At 41.3% G+C, this 21,795-nt stretch overlaps 2 protein-coding genes and 1 long non-coding RNA gene across 18 annotated transcripts in view; 2 read left to right on the top strand and 1 right to left on the bottom strand.

Moving 5' to 3' along the window:
- LOC100740022 (serine-rich adhesin for platelets) overlaps nt 1-12,578 on the top strand; it is a 53,981-nt gene extending 41,403 nt beyond the window's left edge. For 10 of the 12 annotated variants that reach the window (XM_012386257.3, XM_033320994.1, XM_024367993.2 and 7 more), the window contains 5 exons: nt 477-833; nt 1,593-1,894; nt 2,361-2,766; nt 6,913-7,040; nt 7,624-12,578. In XM_012386257.3, coding sequence (XP_012241680.1) covers nt 477-833; nt 1,593-1,894; nt 2,361-2,766; nt 6,913-7,040; nt 7,624-10,179 — 3,749 coding nt within the window. In that variant the 3' untranslated portion in view covers nt 10,180-12,578. The remainder of the gene's footprint in view (nt 1-476; nt 834-1,592; nt 1,895-2,360; nt 2,767-6,912; nt 7,041-7,623) is intronic. The other 2 variants (XM_012386258.3, XM_012386255.3) reach the window with 1 other exon arrangement.
- Nucleotides 12,579-13,231: 653 nt separating this feature from the next.
- Nucleotides 13,232-21,795, top strand: part of LOC100740146 (transcriptional activator protein Pur-beta) — a 28,782-nt gene continuing 20,218 nt past the window's right edge. For 2 of the 5 annotated variants that reach the window (XM_033321007.1, XM_024368003.2), the window contains exons 1-3: nt 14,957-15,067; nt 15,242-15,287; nt 16,205-16,255. In XM_033321007.1, coding sequence (XP_033176898.1) covers nt 14,972-15,067; nt 15,242-15,287; nt 16,205-16,255 — 193 coding nt within the window. In that variant the 5' untranslated portion in view covers nt 14,957-14,971. Of the gene's footprint in view, nt 13,693-14,956; nt 15,068-15,241; nt 15,288-16,204; nt 16,256-17,342; nt 18,292-21,795 lie in introns of those variants that run through there. The other 3 variants (XM_012386265.3, XM_012386266.3, XM_012386264.3) reach the window with 3 other exon arrangements.
- LOC117151728 overlaps nt 13,589-21,795 on the bottom strand; it is a 12,087-nt gene continuing 3,880 nt past the window's right edge. Inside the window, exon 2 of the long non-coding RNA XR_004461829.1 lies at nt 13,589-14,274. This is a non-coding gene — a long non-coding RNA (uncharacterized LOC117151728). The remainder of the gene's footprint in view (nt 14,275-21,795) is intronic.

Genomic DNA, 21,795 nt, shown 5'->3' with positions numbered 1-21,795 from the left:
TCGGTAAAGATTCGGTAAAGAATCGTGAAACGTGCAGTTATAAGTAGATAAAGATTAGGACGACGTACGTTTTGAATTTTACGTTGTAACTCGCGCAGCGTTGAGCAAACTAGCGAGAAGAAGAAAAGAATTTTTCTCACGCTCTAGAAAGTAATCCGGTTTTACGGAGTACCGTAAAAGAAAATAAAACTCGTAAACTGCAAACTGCAAAACGAATAACTCGTAAACTGCAAAATTATAAATTCTAACGCTATAATAGGTAAAATAATAGCCTAACGAAAGACAGGGTGAGAAGAATTTATGTTCTTCGTTAGACTTTTATAAATTGGGATAGTCGCTGTGATAATGTATCGACGACAGCATGCATTTAACGGGAAAAAAGGAAAAGGAGACGAGAGAAAAGAAAAAGGGAAAAAGAAAAAAGAAAACGAAATTACTTGGATCCGATGAAACATATTTTGCGATTTAATTTTCAGCTCCACCCGGCGAAGAGGACGAAGAAGAGGGATTGCGAAACGGTTACGCGAAGAGACAGGAAAATGACACGCACAGTAGGTTCGGACAGAGCGGGTACAAGCCGCTTAGAGCCGGAAGTAGCAACGGTGGAGCGTACGCGGGTGCCGCGTCTCGACACAATTCGTCCGGCTCGACGTCAGAACCCAAGATTATCTTCAACGAGGATGAGTACACGAGGATCACGACACCGAGGCAGGATATGCTGTTCAAAAAGGGTTATCTGTCGAAGAAGAAGCCGTGGGCTGGGAACGCGAACACCAGCGCGACATCCTCGACCACCGAGAGCCAATCGGCGTCGCATTCCACCGCAGGTAGAGGTATAGATAGAAACGTGACGTATTTCATCGAGTTTCTGGCTTGTCTCGTCCGCCTTCCCGATCGCCGCGTGGTATCCGGCAAAGCTGCTTGGAGTTACCCCTACCATTCTCTTCAAGTTTGTACGACTTTCCGCGTTACTCCATCGTATCTCGTTGGAGAACGTTGCCGACAGACGGAAGTACGGTATCGTCCCACCCCCTTCTTTCAACTCGCCGTGCATTCGAAAGATTTTCTGGACGATGTTTGGTAAAAAGTTGTTTCGTAGTTGAATTTTTCTGTACAATTGGCAGAAAGATAAATTATAAAATTCGTGGCTGTTTGCCTTTGAGATATCGAAGCGTTACACGTTGAGCTTATTTCCAACTTTCTAATCTCGAACCTGTGATTTTCTTCGGTTTGAAGAATATCTGCAGGGCTGAAACTTAGTCGTCGAACTTTGTTTCCGCTCGAACCGGTAGCGAAGAATGAAAATTGGGGGTGTAGATGAAAAATACTTGGAATTCGAAAATAAAGAAATTATTCGTACCTGTACGTTTAACGGAATTTTTAGCAAAGATGAAATCGTAGGTAAGAAGATACGTTGCGATCCGAGTTAACCCGTCGTCCCCGGTTAGCGAGTTACGTCCCACGGTTAAAAACGTAAATCACTGAAACTGCATGCACGAACCTGTTCTCTCGGTGTTTTCACGTAACATAAATGTTAGTTCTTGCGAGTTCGCGGTCCGTACTCTCGTCTTATCCTCTTACGTTGATTACAGATGGTAGTGAAACGACGGAGGATCAGCAACTGTTAGACAGGGACTGTGGTACCGGTGAGTATGCTCCAGCGATGGACTCGAACGCGCAATTAGGATATGGGACGTTTTACGACCACGTGGGTGGTTACTATTACGAGTATCCTGTGATGCTGGTCGGTCCTGCGCCGATGGCAGCGCAGGCTGCGCCCAGCGTCCTGGCGGCCATGCCTTGCGCACCGGTACCTCTCAGGCCGATCGAGTGGATCAATTCGACGATCGTACCAAAACTGCCTGGTGAACCCTACTGTATTATGAATTACGAGGTATAGAGAAAATAGACGACGTATAATGGAGAGCCGAAAAGACGATCAGAGGAAGGAATACGAGTCCGATTGGCTATTTTTTGATAGATCCAACACGATCGTAAACGTAATCGCGGGTATCGCGTGAAAGCGTTACGCGTACGAACAACACGGTATACGCGTGGTTTCGTTGCTCCTGTATCGTTCCGCCGATCGTCTTTTCAGCTGTGCGCTGTGCGTCTCGGCTCGTAGATCTCGCACAAATGGGTCGGTTTAAACACCCCAATACGAGAATAATTCGCGCGTTCGTTGCGACAGTTTTACTCGTCGACCGCCATTCTCGGATTACGTCCATTCGTCTAACAAAAACCGACGATCCAACTACTCGACGATCGCTTCGCGTTTCTTTCGGAACTTTTCTTCAACGCCGTCGTTCACGAACAAAAATAATCACCAAATATCTAATGCGCAAAAATTCCTCTTTCAGAATAACCAATGCGTGGAAGAGAGTACGGTGGTAGTGGAAGAGCAAGAAGATGCGACTCTACCAATGGAGAGTACCAGCAGGATGTGGAACGAGAATGGGACAAGAAGCATCGGTTACGGTGATAGCGTAGGTGGGGAAATGGACGACGAGCAATCTATAATTTTTATCGACGCGAAGGAGGGGCAGCAGGTCGACGAACGAGAGGAGGAAAGACTGGAGGAACAATACGAGGATGAACAACAGGCGGAAGAACAACCTTTGGAGAACGGGATGAACGGTGGTGCCTACTTCGATCCGATGATGATGCAGGATCCGGTACACGTTCCGCACGTGATACCAGCGGTTCCTCAGCCTTACATGTATCCTGGCCACTACATGTTTGGTCCTCCTTTGGTCAACGTAAATGGTTAGTTGATAGCGGCGTGTCAGAACCGGAGGCCGTAGAGAGAGTATCGGTCTTTCTCGGCTCTCCTCTATTCTTTTCTTCTTCTTCTTCTTCTTCCTCTTTTTATTCTTCTTCTTCTTCTTCTTCTTCTTCTTCTTCTTCTTCTTCTTCTTCTTCTTCTTCTTCTTCTTCTTCTTCTTCTTCTTCTTCTTCTTCTTCTTCTTCTTCTTCTTCTTCTTCTTCTTCTTCTTCTTCTTCTTCTTCTTCTTCTTCTTCTTCTTCTTCTTCTTCTTCTTCTTCTTCTTCTTCTTCTTCTTCTTCTTCTTCTTCTTCTTCTTCTTCTTCTTCTTCTTCTTCTTCTTCTTCTTCTTCTTCTTCTTCTTCTTCTTCTTCTTCTTCTTCTTCTTCTTCTTCTTCTTCTTCTTCTTCTTCTTCTTCTTCTTCTTCTTCTTCTTCTTCTTCTTCTTCTTCTTCTTCTTCTTCTTCTTCTTCTTCTTCTTCTTCTTCTTCTTCTTCTTCTTCTTCTTCTTCTTCTTCTTCTTCTTCTTCTTCTTCTTCTTCTTCTTCTTCTTCTTCTTCTTCTTCTTCTTCTTCTTCTTCTTCTTCTTCTTCTTCTTCTTCTTCTTCCATTCCTTCTCTGTCATTGGCAGTAGATTCTCGAAAGAGAGTTACTTACTTTTTCTGCCCTTGCTATCGCATGACTCTAGACGCGGACCTTTCTCTCTCGCTCTCTGTCCCTCTCTCGTAGCTTTGGTGTTCTGTTCATGGACAGATGGACGGAACAACATGAGAACGGACGAACATGCGGAGGTTGTCTTTCTTGCGACCAAGAGAAAATCTACGCACTTCGGGGGAGGGAGCAGCGCTACGTCGCGCAAATCGTTTTGCGGTCGACGTTTCGTTCTGGTCGTCTCCACTCTCGCGATCCTACAAATTTGTATTCTTGCAAGAAACGATTCTAACTTCGAAGAATCTCGCGAGACTCGAAAATTCTGGTCTTGATCTTCTCCGGATGACAGAAATTCCACTTCGATAACAGAAATCTTAATTCAATCTTAATTTCTTACAGCAAAAAACATACACATCGTATTACATATTTTTATTTATTACGATCCGATAAACATTTCGATTTCTTTGCTCTATATTCTATTTATATTTTTAATTTATTTGGTTTATAGTACTATTTTGTTATTATCTATCATCTTATTGCTACGTTAATCGTTATATCCGATTAATTTGTTCCATCATTGAGACGCGTTTAACGCGTTAATCGATTCTCTCGAACAAAGATTCGTACTCCGCCACCTTTTTAACTTAATTTTGGACAAGAAATCTACCGTCTAACGCGTATAATCGTCAAATTCTACGAACGTTTAAACGTCGGAAGTGCATTACGCTTAACGTTAACTTAATTGTCGCTGCCACAAGAGAGAGAGAGGTCGGATGAAAAAGCATATATATGTAAGCGACGTGTAACACGAGAGGAAAGAAAGATCACGACTATCGAACGATAAGCCGCTGTTTTGTACCCGGCTGCTCCTTCCCCGCGATGTCTCGGCTTAGGCGTTAGTACGTTTGATCGTTCCTGTTTCTAATGTTAAACGAGAACAGTGTCGGTTGGATGCGCGGCCAGGAGAAAGGGATATAGCCAGATTCGTGACTGCTGTCCCGTCCATCGGCATCATTGCTGTTTTATTACCGCCGTGCCTCTACCACATTCAAGGTAAAAGGTAATAATTCGCAAAGAGAGCCGCTACTCTTTAGATACGATCGCGGAAATACGCGGAATGATGATCGCAACTTTGTTGCCTCGTTGATAACGTCGCTGTCCGAGAATCGAGCATTTCATACCCTTTCGATGGTAATCTAGCGGAAGAACAGAGTTTATAGAAACCATCGAGCGACGCTGTTCCACCGATAATGGTATCGCACAGACTTTTCTTATATGCTCCTTACAGGGTACCCTGTACGATTTATAACGATATTTTCAAACAAATACGAATCGATTAACTCAAAGTGATTAAGTCAAAGCGCAATACGATAGCAATTATACCGCTATCGAAACTGCATAGAAAAAACGAAATTAATTATTCTTCTCTAGCTGCTTTCTCCTTTACCGTTATATACGCGTATATTTATGCATGCCAAGTTATTCATCTACAAATTATTTAAAAATCTACGCAATTCGTAATTTACGCATCTGTAATAGTTGAGAAATAGCAATTATCGAGTTATTACTAGTTTATTAAATTAATCGATTAAATTATCAATTCGATCAAACCGATATATTTACATTATATTCTATTGACCGATATAACAAATACCTACGTATTTATTAAATTGTCAGTTCGACATTTACATATTGCTTCGAATTCAAACCACGATGGTAACTAAATTTGGAATTCAATGAAGAATTACAATTACGGATAAAGCACCTTCTATCCGTTTCTTACTAACTTCCAAATCTCCATATTAAGTCGAAGAACGATAGAAAACTCAAAGTACGCACGTTTATGTATTTTTGGGTAATATAGAAGTACAGAAACTGAGAGAAAACGTTTACGCGAATACGAGTAAATCGAGCAAAGACCATGCGATCTTATTAGCCTACCGATTTACATTCCATTGCGACTACAAAAAGTATTGGCACGCGTATCTCTATTTCACGCGTTTCAAGCACTTTTTAATCAGGTTCTATGTTTCATTTCTAAAGTATGGTATCTTTGTAGCGGCACAAAAGTCGCGTTTGCAGATGATACAAGATTTAAACGATATATTTGTACTTGATTAATTAGACCGATTCGTTAGCCTAATTAAACGTTATAATAAAAAGAATACCGTAGCGATACTCTTTGTAGCCGTTGTACAACATTGTGTGCGTGTGCCGAGTTCTCGCTGCCACGAAAATAGAGAAAGCTGCTTAAGAAGCTTGGACAGCGTCCGCATAAGCCAGTCGCGTCGTGCGATCCACCGCGTGTGCGTGCCGTGGCCCGGTGACAATGTCCGCGTCGATGATCCGGCGATCGTAGCTAAAGCCCAAGACTCTCTAACACGCTCGTATGTGTGTGTTCTCTCGCATATGTTACGTTTTCCTAATCGTCACGATTCTCGTTATCCGCGTCTTCTCTCACCGTAACATATCTCGCTTTCGTCATCGTTATCTCGTCAAATCATCGCCTGCATCGACACGCTGCTTCGCACGTTGCACGTGACATTACACGTATTACACGTTTATTACACGTATATCGCAAGTGACTCGTAAGAAAATTGTCTCATTGTCACGAAAGGGATGGCACAACCGTGTACACGAGCCATCGATCTTTGTCCGTAATCGGACCGCGCGAGGGGTGCCGAGTGAGACGATGCGATAGAAAAATGTGAAAATTTATATTGTCCTTGTTTCTTCTCGTATCTGCGTGAATATTATTTTTCATTGCTAATAACACTGCTAATAACGAGGGTACACAGAGGAAGAAGTTCGTCGAGCTTTCCGAAACTTCGTTTTCCAACGATATATACGCACGTTATCGATCGAAATAATCGGAGTATTCAGTCTTGAAACGATGAAATCCGATAGAGATCTATTTAGACATTTTTTGGCGACAAAGCTCTGTTGTTTCGTATAATTTCAGGAATTTTCTCTAGTTTTTGTTTCGTTGCGGAGTTAAGAAATTTGGCAAGTAAGCCGTTCGTGTCGTGCCGCGCATTCTATACATTTTTGTATATTTCAATTTATTAGAATTGCGGAAGAATCCGCAGTTTATCTAGTAGAATAAATGCGACGATAATGTGAATTTTCGTTTGTTTTCCACTTTTCTACAGCATCGTCGCCCGCTATGGAGCATCGCGAGATCTCTCGACTTCGGCAAAGGATCTGACCACCGCTGCGTCTCAAATAGACGCGATTTAAAATAACTGATGCTCGGTTCCACGCGGAAAACGAAAGGAATCGCGTGGAAACGACGGAGAAGCCAAGTTCGATACTCGCGCCCTTCGACACGCGTTAGTAACCACTTGCTCCTCGAGTTCTCCACCTGTTGATTTTCAGCTGGAGTTCTTAGGAGCAAAAGTCTTGGAAAGACACGCGTTTCGTCCAACTTTTAACCGACGAACGATGCTTGCTGGTGTATGAAAGAGTTTTAATTCGCGATATTTCTGCTGTCCAAGGTGTAACGATACAGGGCGGGCTAATGATCAGAACTACGGACTTTGCGACCATGTCAGCGGCCATGTCAGCGGCCTGTGCCAAGCGAAAGAAGAAAAAAAAGAGAAGGAGGCAGAGAAGATTTACTACGGTGAGTGGGTGACACAGTTGGACGAATTTTTTAGATACAGGGTTAGATACAGGGTATATGTACAAGCGAGATCTGTCGTCTAACTAAAAGTCAAGCGAGATCGATCGTTTAATCGATATCGGTCGTGCACTCTAGATGCTAGGACAGCGACGACTATGTACGCGCACGTATTGCGTTTCTGCTCGAAAGCCGTCGCAACTAAAAATAATTTCGTCCTGTATCGGGAGAACGCCAAAGCTATCGAAAGAGGGTTTCAAGGGCTAAAAGTGGAAAAACTTGGTCGAGTTATGTCGCTTTTGAGATATATGTGCCAGATCGTGGACCGCGATATACTTGGGGTTAGGCTGGGGTTAGGACGTGCGCTGTCCGCGTTAACTATAGATATAGAGAGGAGATCGTTTCGCGTTATGCGCGTTATACGAAAGTTCGTTTTTGAAATTTCGTTTCACCGCGATGGAACAAGACACTGTTCGTTGACAGACTGTTCGTTGCAAATGTACGCTTGATAAAAAAGTACGTGTTTAAGTACGTAATTAATTTTCGTTTATTAAAAACTAATGGAAAAATTGTTGCGAAAATACAGGGTAACACGGAAGACGAGGAGGAAGGAGAGTACAGTTCCGAATGTGATACCGGCCTACCGTCTTCCGAACTGCCCTGGACAGTGTGTTCGAGCACGGTCACGACCACGACCACGACCACGACCAGCAATCGACCGCTGAACCCCGAGTGTCAGGAGTTTCAGCTGCGACGTACCGTCGAACCACGCGCTCCGCTACCCATTGTTCCATCATCCGCTAACAACACACCTACGTCCGAGACCGGCACGACGATAAATCAACCGAGTGCGTTATCGTCGGACGCTAACCTGTTGGTAGACAACGAGTCGAACGCGGTATGCAACGGTGTCATATCGGACGACTCGAAGAACCAAAGCGACGAATTGTCCGATAACGGCAAGTCTGACCAGCAACCAGAACCGACATCAACTTCGTTAGAAAACAGTCGATCCAAGTCGCTAGATACGTTTACCAGTTCAGATAACGAATCAAATAGACTGACCAACTGCCTCCCCGGGGACGAGGAGGCAGCTCTTTCGACGGACGAGGTCGTGAACGAAGCGACTGACGTCGACAAACTGCCAAGCATTATCGAAGCAGCGAATAACGATTGTCCGAGTGCCAACGAGCTATGCGAACGACCGAGCAACGAAATGAACGGAGAGACCTTAACGAACGGAAACCTGGACTCCGAGTCGAGCAGCAAGAACGCGTCGATGACCACGTCGAGGCCGTTGTCTCCTGTACGTAACGACGAAAACTCGAGATCCGGATCGATCACGCCGAAGAGCGTGGAGAACGCGGCGTTTCGCGACGATCAGAATCACGAATCTTTATCGAGCAGCAAATCATCGTTGTCGACTAGTCTATCCAAGAGGAAGTACAACGCGAAGGGTACCAAGTTCGTGAGGGAACCGACACCTGGTCCGGACCTAAACAGCACCACGGAGCCAGAGAACGAAACCAAGACGCACGATCTGACTGAGAATCTGCGAAAGATCGATCTGTCGAACGATACAAAGCTAGACTCAAAGTTCGAATCTCAGGATAACAAAGCGATGAAAGTCGATCAGATATCGGGTAAGTTTGGAACAAAGACAGCAGCAGTGTGCAGTCTCTTAAATAAGGAGACTATCGAGGCGACGAACGAGGACTCTGGTTTCGAGAGCCAGACGCAACTATCCGATTATCCAATCACGCAAGCGGTGACGGAGTGGCTACGCAAAGAGAAGTCGCCGGATTTGTTCATTGCGTCGGCCATTTCGATGGACTGCGAGGAGGACGAGGACGATATGGACCAAGAGCCGCCAAAAAACTTGCAAGGCAACCCCATACTTGCACTATCTGCTAGTAGCGGTGCGGACAATACGGCATTGTCGCGCACAGCTATCTGCGGGGAATTCGCAGGGCTCGGTAACATCAAGAGTGGACAAGAGCAACAGCAGCCGGATGGTAGCAACAACAACAGCGGTGCTTCGAGAAGGAAGAAGGACGCGAAGAGGAGGTCGGAGGAACGGAGACGAGTGGCTAGGCACGTGGTGATTGGCAAAGTGGACCACGAGATGGTGTCCTCGTCGGATTCTTGCGGCCAGCAGGAGAACTTAGCGAACATCACGAGGAGGAAGAATCTGGCTAAACAACAGCAACAGGATGTTGTCGATGATATTTGCGAATTTACTGAGAAGGATAGCGTTGCGGGTGTGAGGGTTGCTTCAAGTTCTCGGATAGACTCGAAGAGAGTCAATGCAAGGCGAACGAAAAGACAAGGGAAATCGCACGCGCGGAATCCCTCCAATAATATCGATACGAAGATTCGACGTACAGAGGATGTGGATGACGAGGACGACGATGGGATTGTCGAGGACACGATGAACGTGAGGACCTTTGAAAAAGGAGAGATCATAGTCTCGGAAGATGGTAAGCTGTTAACGTCTTCCACGTACGAACCGAGCCTACGACGATGTCACGATGCTGCCACGACGATCAAAGCCCCGGACAAGAGTGAAACGGCTAAACAAACAACGGAGAGAAAGATGGAGGAAGAGCGAAAGAGGAGCAGTAGCATCGAGGACGAAAAGAGTGGTAGCGGAATAGATTCCTTGGACAGCATAGAAGAGCCTGACGTGTTAGAATGCTGGGAAACTGAGATCATCGAGCCTCTGGTAACTCCCAAGAGAATGTTACAAAGCGAGGGAATAGTATGCGAAGGAGAAGCTGCGGAGGACGATACCATCGAGGTTGAACAGGTTAACGTGGACTACGTGCAGAAATATTATCGATTGGCACGCGAGAGCGCTACCAGCATAGAGGAGATCAGTTTGAAAGCAGATCCGCCAACTTCGTCGAAATCAGTGCCAAATATGTCTGAGCGGAAGGAAGAGATTCCAGCGCGGAAGGAGCCCGTTAAAGACAAAGGCGACATGCCAATCGACGAAGCTTTTGAAGTATATGAAAGCTGTTACACCGGCAACTCACCGTTTCTAGCAATGGATTCGAAAGTTTTTAAATTACGAACGTTATACGGTCAGGAAGGCGAGACTCCAATACCATGCAAGACGGTCTGTTGCCAGATTCAATAATTTTTACTGACAGCCTCGTTTACAAACATATAAACCTCCACAGGGACATTTTTTAAGTACCGATGTCAAGGCCGTCCTCTTCTAAGTATCGTAAGCCTCTGACATTGTACTCTTCGCTGATTTATATACATATATCGCGTGCACGTTTTCACGGAGAACGTGTGTATCCATCGTACTGTCGTTATATTTTTCATTAATATTAATATTATTATTATTATTATTATTACTATTATTATTATTAATACGCGCTCGATAGTTACGTCGAGGGAACTATCGAAAGATAAGAGATACGAAAGGAAATTAACCCTGTGGATCGACATCGAGTGCGCAAGTTTGTTGAAAGTTAGAGGCATGCTCAAAGGCAGCGGATAATGATATAATGAAAAGCCTACTACGTATCGCTATTCGTTTTTGTAAATAGCTTTTAAGAGGTCGCTCTCGCAAATCGTGTTTCATGGATGATTTTCGTTGAGATGTTATATGCATGAGAGAGCGTATATTACTTATACATATGATATTGTTGACATTATCGTCAATACGTAAATCGGTGCACATATTCTTCTTTTCCTTTCTTTCTCATGTTCGTTCTCTTCTTCGTTTCTCATCTTCTTTTCTTCTGTTCTTTCAATTTTACCAAATCAAGAGGTTCGTTATACAATATGGTATATCGTTTAAAAGAAATCGAGCTTATTAAGATTCAAAGAGTATAATAGCTGCTTCGGAACGAATCGTCAGGTCTGAACTCTACGAAATAAAGAAAACAAACATACGGCAACAACAGAAATATGATCAAAACATACTACGTTACATCGTCGTTTCTGTTCTCGGTTTAATACTTTATACATATTACGCACTCGCGCACATACACGTACACACACGAAGTATATTACATCAAAATGACTAAGGCATATTTTTACAAAACTAATTCCGTAAAGTTTAAAACGTAGGTTTTAATGGACGAAAACTTAAAAAAAAGAAAAAGAAGCGCACTAGTATATCGTTCCACGCACCACGTAGCCTTAAATAGCCTTTCGCATAGAAAAGTTACAGCTGCTTCTAAAAACCATGATGTGCACCGATCATTTCAAAAGATTCCTAAGTAAGCAAAAGTCGTACTACCCTTTGGGGAATGTCGAGAACGATTCAGTAATCGAGCTACGCTTTACGTAAATATTACGACAGTCATACAGAATACAGTAATAACGAGCTAGGCAAAGGATATAGTTGTTCGAGAGGAAATGGATTGGTAAAAGAAGGAAACTATTTAACTGTACCGTAGCTGTTACGAGGTAATGTAAGATGTATATAGGTAAACTTAACGAGAAGAATTATTAAACTCTATTGGTTTTCATTGAACGGGTAAAAGAAATATAAGGTGGAGCATGTTGTTTCGTAATAGATATTTTGAATTTGAAATAGAACAGATTTTACTCATACACATAAATGTACACAGTACAGAAATTGCACTTGTTACGACATAGTTCATGCTTTAGTTGAGTTGTGTCAAGTAGATCGAATACCTCAGTTTGCATATTATGTAAGTTGTTCGATAGACGTGGTTCGTGAAAAAATCATATATATATATATATATATACATATATATATACATACATAGGCATACATATATACACATACATACACACACACACACACACACACGCACACACACACCCCATATCATAAGATACCTGTATATACAAAACTACTCATCATCCAGTCATTATTAGTAACACCAAGTATGATAATAATAATATTAATTATTAATAATACTGATAATAATAATAATAAAACTATTATCACAACAGCAATATAGGCACAATAGTTCCTGCGAAGCTTTAGATTCCATAGGCATTATATACGTAAACACGATATCCAGGACGATTCATACACTGATAGAAATTCATTGACATCCAGTGGCACTTAAAGATAGATATATCGCTATATTAAATACGCGTTGCATCAATTGTGTGCCTTATTCCGCGGCTATCATTTTTGTAAGCATTTCACAGTATTCTCTTCGATGAGAGAGTAACGGCTATCGAGTGATTTATGTAACAGATGTAAAATTTTGTGAAATCGTAAAATGACGATGCGGAGCTGTTGTTAAGTTCCATAACAATTATGATGATGCTGATGATGATGATGATCGTTTTATCTAGGCATGCATACAAAACGGATATATTGATTTTTTCATACATCAACTAACATGTTCATCAAGTATTTACAACTGATGTGCATACATTCATAAGCATGAAAGCATTAACATTGCATCTTACACGAGACATGTTATCGCATACTTACATTTTAGGCGAATTAAAGCAAACGTGTAAGGAACAAATGTACTTGAATTTTGCTGTTTGTTTTCGCTTAAAAAATAATGAATAAAATGTTTCAATTAACTTCCGGCATTTTTGATTCACCACACGTGATCGTATGTTTAATGTAAGGAAAAATATATTTTTGTAAGACGATTACTGTAATTTAAATACAATGTATTCTTAAAGGACGAGATAGAATTTCATGGTATACATATACGTAGCTTATACATATACACAGCTTATTTCAACGAAGGCAGCTTATATCAGTACGTTAAAATATATTAAAAAACGAGATTTATATAAACTCGAGGTGTACTATATTTTTATATATGACAGTTATATAAATATGTATAAAAACGACTTTTACATCACGCAAACGCAATATTTAATTTCAAAAAATAATATCCAAATCCGCATGCGCGTAACGAACCAATCAACTAAAAGTCAATTGACAGTAGCGCCACCAAGTTGGTTCGATAGCTCGAACGCAAGATGGACATAAACGCGATACGATACGACGTGAAGCGAGATACGAGCGAGTGCTGCCACCATTCGCTCGCACGAGTAGGTCGCGCAGTTGGTCAAACAAAGATAACGCGATAGGAACCGCTAAAAAGAGCGAAGGAGGGAAAGAGCGAGACAGAGTAAAGTTGTCGTTAATCAAAGAGAGAGAGATACAACGGATTGTGCCGTGGCTATGAAACTGTCTTATATAGATGGACACGCGCAGGCTACACGACGAAATGTCGGGATTGTGTGCGTTCGCATAGAGTAAGTGTAGCGGTATCTCACTCTCTCGCACCGCGACGGGGTTCGGAGGTGGAGCGAGAGTGAAAGACGAAGAAGCGAGCGAGCGAGGGCGAGCGCGAGTCGGGCCAGCGAGCGTGGAACGGTGTAGAGCGAGCGAGCGAGCGTGTGGTGGTGGTGGTGACGACTGGTGCCGTGGACGGACGGTCGGTCGGCGGTCGGACCGTGGTGTGTGAAGAAGTGAAAAATTCGTAAGTGGTGTGCTGGGTTGGTGAGCTGGCTGGTTAGTGGTGATATATCGGGGTCGCGCCACGGACAGTGTCGGGGATTTTTGGTCGTCTTGGGGCCTGTTGCCGAGACGTCGAGGGACGACGCGTGGAACCGAAGAGAGAGAGACCGCGTTAAAGAGCAATGTCTGACCGGGAAAGTCTGGACGATCAACCGCAAAGTAAGGGTGAAGAAGGATCGTACGATCCTGAGTGCACGAGTGTTTAACATGTTCCGTATCGGTTACGATTTTCTAATAACGTGTTGCAAATGTGCGCGACCGTCGACATCTTTCCGTGCCTGTAGCACCGTGTGCTGCGCCTCCGGTTACCAGGACCGTCTCTTTTCCATGAGCAAACGCAACGACCTCCGGGTCGCGGTTGACCTGATCCGTTACTTCGCGCACGGTCTCCGAGCATCGCGGACTCGTTTACGTCCGATCGTTCCTTTCAGCCCTCGTGGCGTTCTGTCAACCGCCGAAAAGAATTGCTATTTTTCAACGATACCCAGGATTCAAGATGGCCGGTCGCGTATCGGCCGAGAGACAAACCCTGTCCTCTTTCCTCCTTCGGCTTACTCTCTCTTTCCCTCTGGCTCCCTCTTTACCTCGCGCCCCGTACCCTCACTATTTCTCTCTCTCTCCTTTTCGCTATGTTTCTCTCTTTCCGTCGTATGAACACACGTACGCCTATACGTTTATGCGTGTACACATATGCATACACATATTCCCTCTTCTCTCTCTCTCTCTCTCTCTCTCTCTCTGCTCCGTGCTTTTAATTTTTTCTCTCCTCTTTTTTCTCCTTTTCTGTTTCTTTCCTCCCTTCCTCTTTTTCTTCCACGTCCGCGGCCCTCACGAGTTGAACATTCGCAACTTCCGATATGCGAGCCTCTCGACAGCCAAAATGGTCAACTCCATTTTTTCTAAATTCCATAATTTTCTTACTTGGATGAGAACCAGTATCCAATTTCTCAAAAAACCCATAAACTGCTTTCATACATTTATTTTACTTATAATATAACACGAATAAAAAAAGTAAAGTCTGAGTGAATTTTCAAAAACAATGTTTGCGATATTATCGCATTTCTGTGCTTCTCGATTTATGGAGTTGATCGATGTAACTTCAAAGCGGCTCGTGCGTTGCTTTCCGTGTATCACGACGGTTGTTTCTCCCTGGTGTTTCGTTTGAAAGTCGCGCTCACGACGAACCGTCCTCTGTTGTGTCAATTGTGTGTGACAGGCACCCTGACCGCGCTCGGCCAGACAACCGGAATAGTCCCGGGTGAACACGCGTGATGTAACTCGCTGATCCCTCTATCTGGCACACACGTATGCGACACACGCAGCGTTACACCAGGAAAGCTAACCATCGCACACGCGCGCACGCACACACACATACACGTACACGCACATGGTGCGCGCGCGCGCGTTGACAGACGCGCACACGCAAAGCGAAGGAACCATGTCTAGCCACGATTCGCGTAAATTTCACACGTGCCATAAGCGCATCCCCACCCCAGAAGTAGCTGGCTCTTGGCCTCGAAACAGAACGGCCACGGTGTGTATCTATCTCGACTAGTGATGGGAGTAATTCGATTATAATCGAAAAATGCTCGACCGATGCATACCTCTATCATCGCTTGGTTGTCGATATTCCGGCGAGAATCGAAATTAAGCGTGTTGCATTCCACGTCTGAACAAACACTGATTACAAAATACAAATATTCCATAGGTGACACGGGGCGTCAATCAATATTTGGACATGTATCTCGACACAGGTGCTCTTATAAGTATACTTGTTGAAACGGAGCATATATACACGCGTAGTTTCGAAAAGGCAGTAAACTTGATCGATGTAACCGTCGTTGATACCGTGTAAAATTATATAATGGTTTTCATGGACGGCACGTGAGACGGTATGAATGTTTGTCAATAATTAAATAGTGTTACGGCAGTAATGCTTCCAGGTAACATTGACTGTCGTAACAATGATGCCATTCTAACCTTGATTTTAGCGTGTAGTGATAATAAATAGTAACATCCCTATATATATATATATATATATATATATTAAGAATATATATATTATATTATACGTATATTCTTAATATATATAAGAATATATATATATATATATTCTTTTTTTTTCTTTTGTAATATTAGTAAACAATATTATTTCCATTGTTAAATAGTATCATTCATGATGCGTATAGAAAATTGTGAATAACCCGGATTTTCATTAAATGTATCAACATGATTCATGGTTATATTTTTCATTTTGGTCTCCCAAATGTAAGATTTCAAAATGTCGCGAATACGGCGTCGACCTGCTTTCATATTCCATTTGTTTTATTAATGTAGCATGAAGTTTGGTTAGTTTAAGTTTGTTGTGATTTTGGTGCGTTCCGGTACTAATGCGTTATTACGTTTCGATGAGCTACATTCATGCGATTCAAGATAGACATTCAATGTGTAATTCGGATTATCTGTTAGAATTATAGAACGGGCTGCATCGAATAGGTTATTACGATGTAAACGCTATCTAGTGTACGTTCTGCAATTTGTAAAGCATATATTTTTGGTATCTATGGTTGATAATCAGAACATATTTTATTGAATTTATTTTATGCAAATGTTACTCTAGTAATAGTTTCGTTTATGGCTGTTATCAACGATGATAATTTTTATCTTTTAGGATATGGAAATCCAGGTAGCATGGATGCTGGGGGAGCTGACTTCGACCCTGGTGAGTAAACAAAAATATAAAAGTCAGAAATATACACAAAGACAGAAAAGATATTTCTTATTACAATCAAAGAATGTTAGACTTTTTTCTGAGTGATAATTTGTATTATTTTTACTACCTGCGAAACAGTCTCGTTAACATTTATGATTTATATTTACGATTATGTAATTCTAATACGAATCGAACAATATCCTTGAAAAATTATGTAACCAATTTCGCCAATATTTTAGTTAACAATATTGACCCCGAATTTATCGAGCGATACCAGAAGACTAGGGTCATAAATCTTAACGTAAATTTAAACATAAAGATAAACATTAATCTTCTCGACGGAACATGGCCATGTTTTATTTCTTGACTGAGAAATATCGTCTTGCCAAATATCTCCGACTTGCCAGAGATATTCGTTACATTTACAATTTGTCCGATACCATAAAAATCCCAAAATAATTGCGACAAGTTAGGAAACATATCACAGAGACTTTTTTTAGTCTTTTCCTGCACTATCTACACTCAAAATTGCAGATTTCTTTTTAGAATCTCCTTCGAACGATTCTCGTTTAGCACCTGTGCTTCCATGATTTTCCAACTCCTCGAAAATCGTCGGCATCGCATCGAAACCGCCTTCCGTGTCTATTTTCGGTGGACGATCGAGAGTCGCGTTGCATCGCGTCAATTTCGGACCGTTCGGAAACGGATTCATCGAAAAATGGAAGTCGAGGAGAAAGAGGAGTAGAGAAGTAGCAGCAGTAGCAGGCAGCAGGACGAGTAAGAGGAGTAGGGAACCGTACTAGCGCAGTCAGCTGGTCGTGACGTCACGCGATCATGTCGTGGAGCTGAGCCTGGTGGTGGGAGGTGCAACGCTGTCACGTGGTCGAGCGGTGAAGTCACGTGGCGCGCGTGGTTCGCGAACGCAGAAGCCGGTGCGAGGTGAACGCCGATTGGTCGCCACGATTTCACCATCATGATGTGCGCATTCCATCAGCATGACGGCGGGCTCCATGAATGACCGGCACGTCATTCGTGTACGATTTCGTGTTCGACGACGCGTTGTCGTTGTTCCTTGAATATCATTGCTCTGTTGTTCAGTTCCCTGCTAAACATCATGTTTCGCGTGGTCGTGCAACAATCTATGTGGTATTGAGTGCAAGGAATCGCGATGACGACGACAATCGGTCAGCCAAACGCGATGCGTCATCGCGAGATGACGGCATTGTTACGTTGATAGTTTTTTCACCCCGTTCTCGTTATGACACATTGCCTCGGCGATTTCTCTGCGCAACGCTTCTTTTTCTTTATTTCGTTCGTCCCTCTGGTTCCTGGTCGCGATGTCTATGAGTGGTTGTGAAAGTTTCGAACTGACTATGCACACGGTGTTTCTTCATTCGTCAAACCGTCTTCTCCGACCGCGATTGGAAATCCTGCTTTAATCTTTTAGCGGTAAAGCCGGCTTGAAGTCCGTTGTACCGTGAAGATAGCGCGAGTTCGCGATCGGTCGACCGACTACGAGTCACTCGTGCGATCAATCGAGTTGGCCGCGACACGCGTGAAATCTGTGACTGATTTTCTCGAACAAGCCTCGCGAGTGTTTTATTACATCGGTGAACGTGTAACAGTTTTTCAAAGTGGTCCGTACTGCTACTTTCAGACGAATGTTTATCGTGTATTTTTTGTTTCTATTGCGTAAAAAAGTGATTAATGTGGAAGTTTTGTGAGGTTTCAACTTCACCAATGCCCTTGATTTTAAAAGTACATTGAACTTGGTGCTTGTCGAGTGGTTTCATTAAAGTCCTTTGAAAGGATGTCACGTCAGTTTTGGGTGAAATTTACAAAGATGATTATACGAAGTATATTATACTTTTGCAGTATAATTTGTTGACGTAGCGGGAATAGGATATCTTGTACTTTCTTCACAAGTGTTTCAATAATTGGCACAATGGGAGAAATCCTAGAAATTTCGCAGGGCGATGCTCAACAAAATGCAGTGAATGGTTGGGGCGACACTATGGGCAAAATACAGTACTGGTGTCCTGAAGGTAGCTGTTACTCAATAATCTTGATAGTTTGAGATTCGTAGCATACCATTTGTCAGAATTACTAAATGATATTGACCGTCTATTGTTGCTAACATGACTTACAATTAGTGTAGCTTGTATAAGAACAAATCATTAATTTTTCAACGTTTCTGACATTTAATTAAATAGCACATTTACGGTTTTTAAAATCAGACCTGTAGATTATACTATTTTGATCGAATTTTAAAATTGGTTTGAGTATTGTAGATATTAGTTCAAATATGTCTTAGTAAGTAATTTAAAAATATTTTAAATATGTTTCTTCTTAACATCGAAGTTAAATATCTCTTATAATTTGTGCATCTTACAGTATATTCAACTCATTTCATCGTCATTCCATCCCTAGATAATATTATAAAACTTTACATTATTGAAAGCATGCATAATTTACTCAAATTTAAGGTTTCAAAACCCGTAGTAAACGCGATAAAAATCGCGAAACTTAATTCTCTAATTTAACCGTGGTGTCTACTCTGAAAACATCCCTAGGAATTTTGTACGCTTGTCTAGGTTAGGTTGCGTGACGCAATACCTGACACGAGACGACAAGCCTTGTTTTCTTAAACGTTGGCATTTTAGCTCCGACTAGAAGGAAAAAAGGTTCTAGGAGGTGGAACGCGAACGATGCGTCGCGTGTGTATACGCTACTGAAATATTTGCTCGATGATTCAGTAACCGTGCTAAATGTTAAGAAACCTGTGATTAAAAATAGCGGGCCCGGACGAAATAAAAAACTCGCGCCCTTCGCTCAATACTTGAAGTTGGTGAAGCTATTATTTGCATGCTTTAAAAAATGATACTTAGAATCTTAGGAAAAAAATGTAACAAAAAGAAAAAACAAAAAATATTTAATATTTTCTTTTTTTTTTTATTTTTTTAGAGATTAGAAAATTATGTGCAACTTGACGAATCTTGGTCTTTATCGGCCGCCGTGTCTCTCACGAAGATAATTTACCGACCGTGAGAAACAGACGAACGCGGAATTCGCAGAAATCCATTGGCGCTTTCGTCACTCGTTCCGACGGATATTGTAACGAAATCAAACGGTTCCGTAGCCAGCGTGTTTCACGCTGGAACGCGTGCACAATTCGTTTCGCACCATAGAAACTCGTCGATTCGTAGATAAGTCGGCGAAATTGGAAATCGAGTCCGATCTAACCTCACATTCGCTCCAGCTCCCGAGGTTCATTGAAATCTGGCCCTAATTATTGCTTGCTACGTCAATGAGTTTGCTACTCGATTCTGCTCGAATATATTATGACGTTTTAGATCGACTGCAGTTAGACTTTGAACAGAGAAAATAGTCGAGTTCAAACGATAAACATGACATCTTTTAATATTGTTAAGTTTGTTCATACGGTTTTTATAGGAAATTTAATGTGATGCATAAGTTGATCACCAGTTGGTTATACAATCGTCATAATCTTATACATAGTATCGATCCATAAACTTACGTTTCCTCCCTTTTGTTTTATTTTTTATTACATAAACTAATTATTAGATAATATCTTTCTTATTTAATGAAACAAATGCCTTTGAGACAATAATGAAATGTTAAAATAAGCGTTCTTTATAATGATCAAACGACCAATTTCAATTGTATTCGGAATTATTCGTTATTTAAGTAGCTATGATTTATTTTCCTTAAAATCAATTATGTTTCTATAATTTATTTTATAAATTTCTCTGAAGAGTAATGTTAGACATTTTTTGATAAAACATATAAAAACATTGATGAGGTATATGCGTAATATGTTTATCTGTATTTCTGAAACACCTGAATAAACAAACAGAGTAGACATAAAAAATCAAACTAAACTGCAACTTATTATAATATTCTGAATAGTTACAGTACGAAACATGCATTTTAAATTCAGTTAATCGATCGAAATGAAATAAAAATTTTATTTTTATTGCTCAATTATACGGTAAAAGTAAAATAGGAAGACGAAAATGTCTAAATGATTTACTCCTATCGTAAATGTTACAATACGATAATTTACTCTTAAAGTAAAATAAGGAGATTAGAACTTTATTTTTTTCATTTGTATATCTTTGAATAATATTGATTATTCAAATACGATAATATGATAATAATAAGAAGCAATGGAAATTTGACGCATATATGTAATATCTAATATACACTATGCACAATACGTGTATGTAAACAAAGATTGTACTAGGCCTAGACCATAAGTATGATCGCAATAAATATTGTAATATGCATATACGTATACATTTACATTTGATTAACTCACAAATGTTGAAACTTGAATATTTATTTTTACATCAACAAAAATACATATTCCAAAAATTGAACTAAAAATACCAAAGATCGAAACGAACTCTGTCTGTTCTGAAAATAAAAGATTCCTCCAACTACCGGTGCCGGCTTAATAAAAGTTTAACAGAAATACATCAATAATGGCAAAAGGTTAATAAAACAATCGAAATATCGACAAAAGATAGTTAAAAATTTTATTAAAAAGTGAAAAATCATGTTTTTACCGGAATATAATGTAAGTTTCATATTGGATGCAATGGTACACTTAATAAACTTTTAATAATTAATCGTTCTTGTACCGAAAATTTTCAGTTGTGTCACGTGCGTCATTTACGACGGCAATTCCTCGATTATTTTCAACCTTGAGTTTTGTTGCTTTAAATAAAAAATTGACGAAAATTATAACATGTGCTGAAGATATGACAAGTTTTTTCGTTGCGTCTAGGGTTGTGAAAAAACAGATGTTTTAGACATAATTAGTATCGACTTTTATTCAGATGGAAACACGATTATACAGAGCGTTTCCCACGTAAACAGTGAACAAACATTGAGGAATATATTGAATCTAAAGGATCGTAACGTGAAGTATCGCGAGGAAACCTGTAACTCGTTCCTAACGGTACAAAATTTCAACAAGCTCGTGTTCATCATGAATCATGCATGCGTTACGACCCGTTCATAGCGCACGAACCATCTTCTCTGTCTATCTTCGGCGATCATTGATGCGTAATGCGCAAGAAAGATGGGTCGATCAAAAGACATGGTGAAATACCTATGTGGTCAACTATAGTGGGTTACAAAAGTATTTGGACACTTGCTTAAGACTTGACTACCTCGAAGTATGAACACAAGAAAGATGTTAATATATAGTAAGAGAAAGACATTTTGATTTATCCAATTCCTTATTAAAATCACCAAAACACCGAGAGAATCAGTAAGCTGATATTCGTTAACAACTTCCAAAACAATCCGTTAACCAATAGTATCCGCTCGTAATGACTTCTGATAAGAACTGATCAGCTTACTCTTTACCTAAATGTGTAATCGCTAAAAAATATGTGAGCAGCTCGCGTAAGATAACACGAATTACGAGAGAGATTTGTTATTAAAACATGGGAAAAGCAGAGGAGGGCAGAGTCGACGTATCGAAGGCGGAGCAGCCGTCGTTGGACGCGACCGTT

Source organism: Bombus impatiens, unplaced genomic scaffold (assembly GCF_000188095.3).
Source record: "Bombus impatiens unplaced genomic scaffold, BIMP_2.2 scf_0382, whole genome shotgun sequence".
Lineage (NCBI taxonomy): Eukaryota > Metazoa > Arthropoda > Insecta > Hymenoptera > Apidae > Bombus > Bombus impatiens.
Note: the sequence above shows the minus strand (reverse complement) of the source record. Positions and strands in the feature narration are given on the sequence as shown.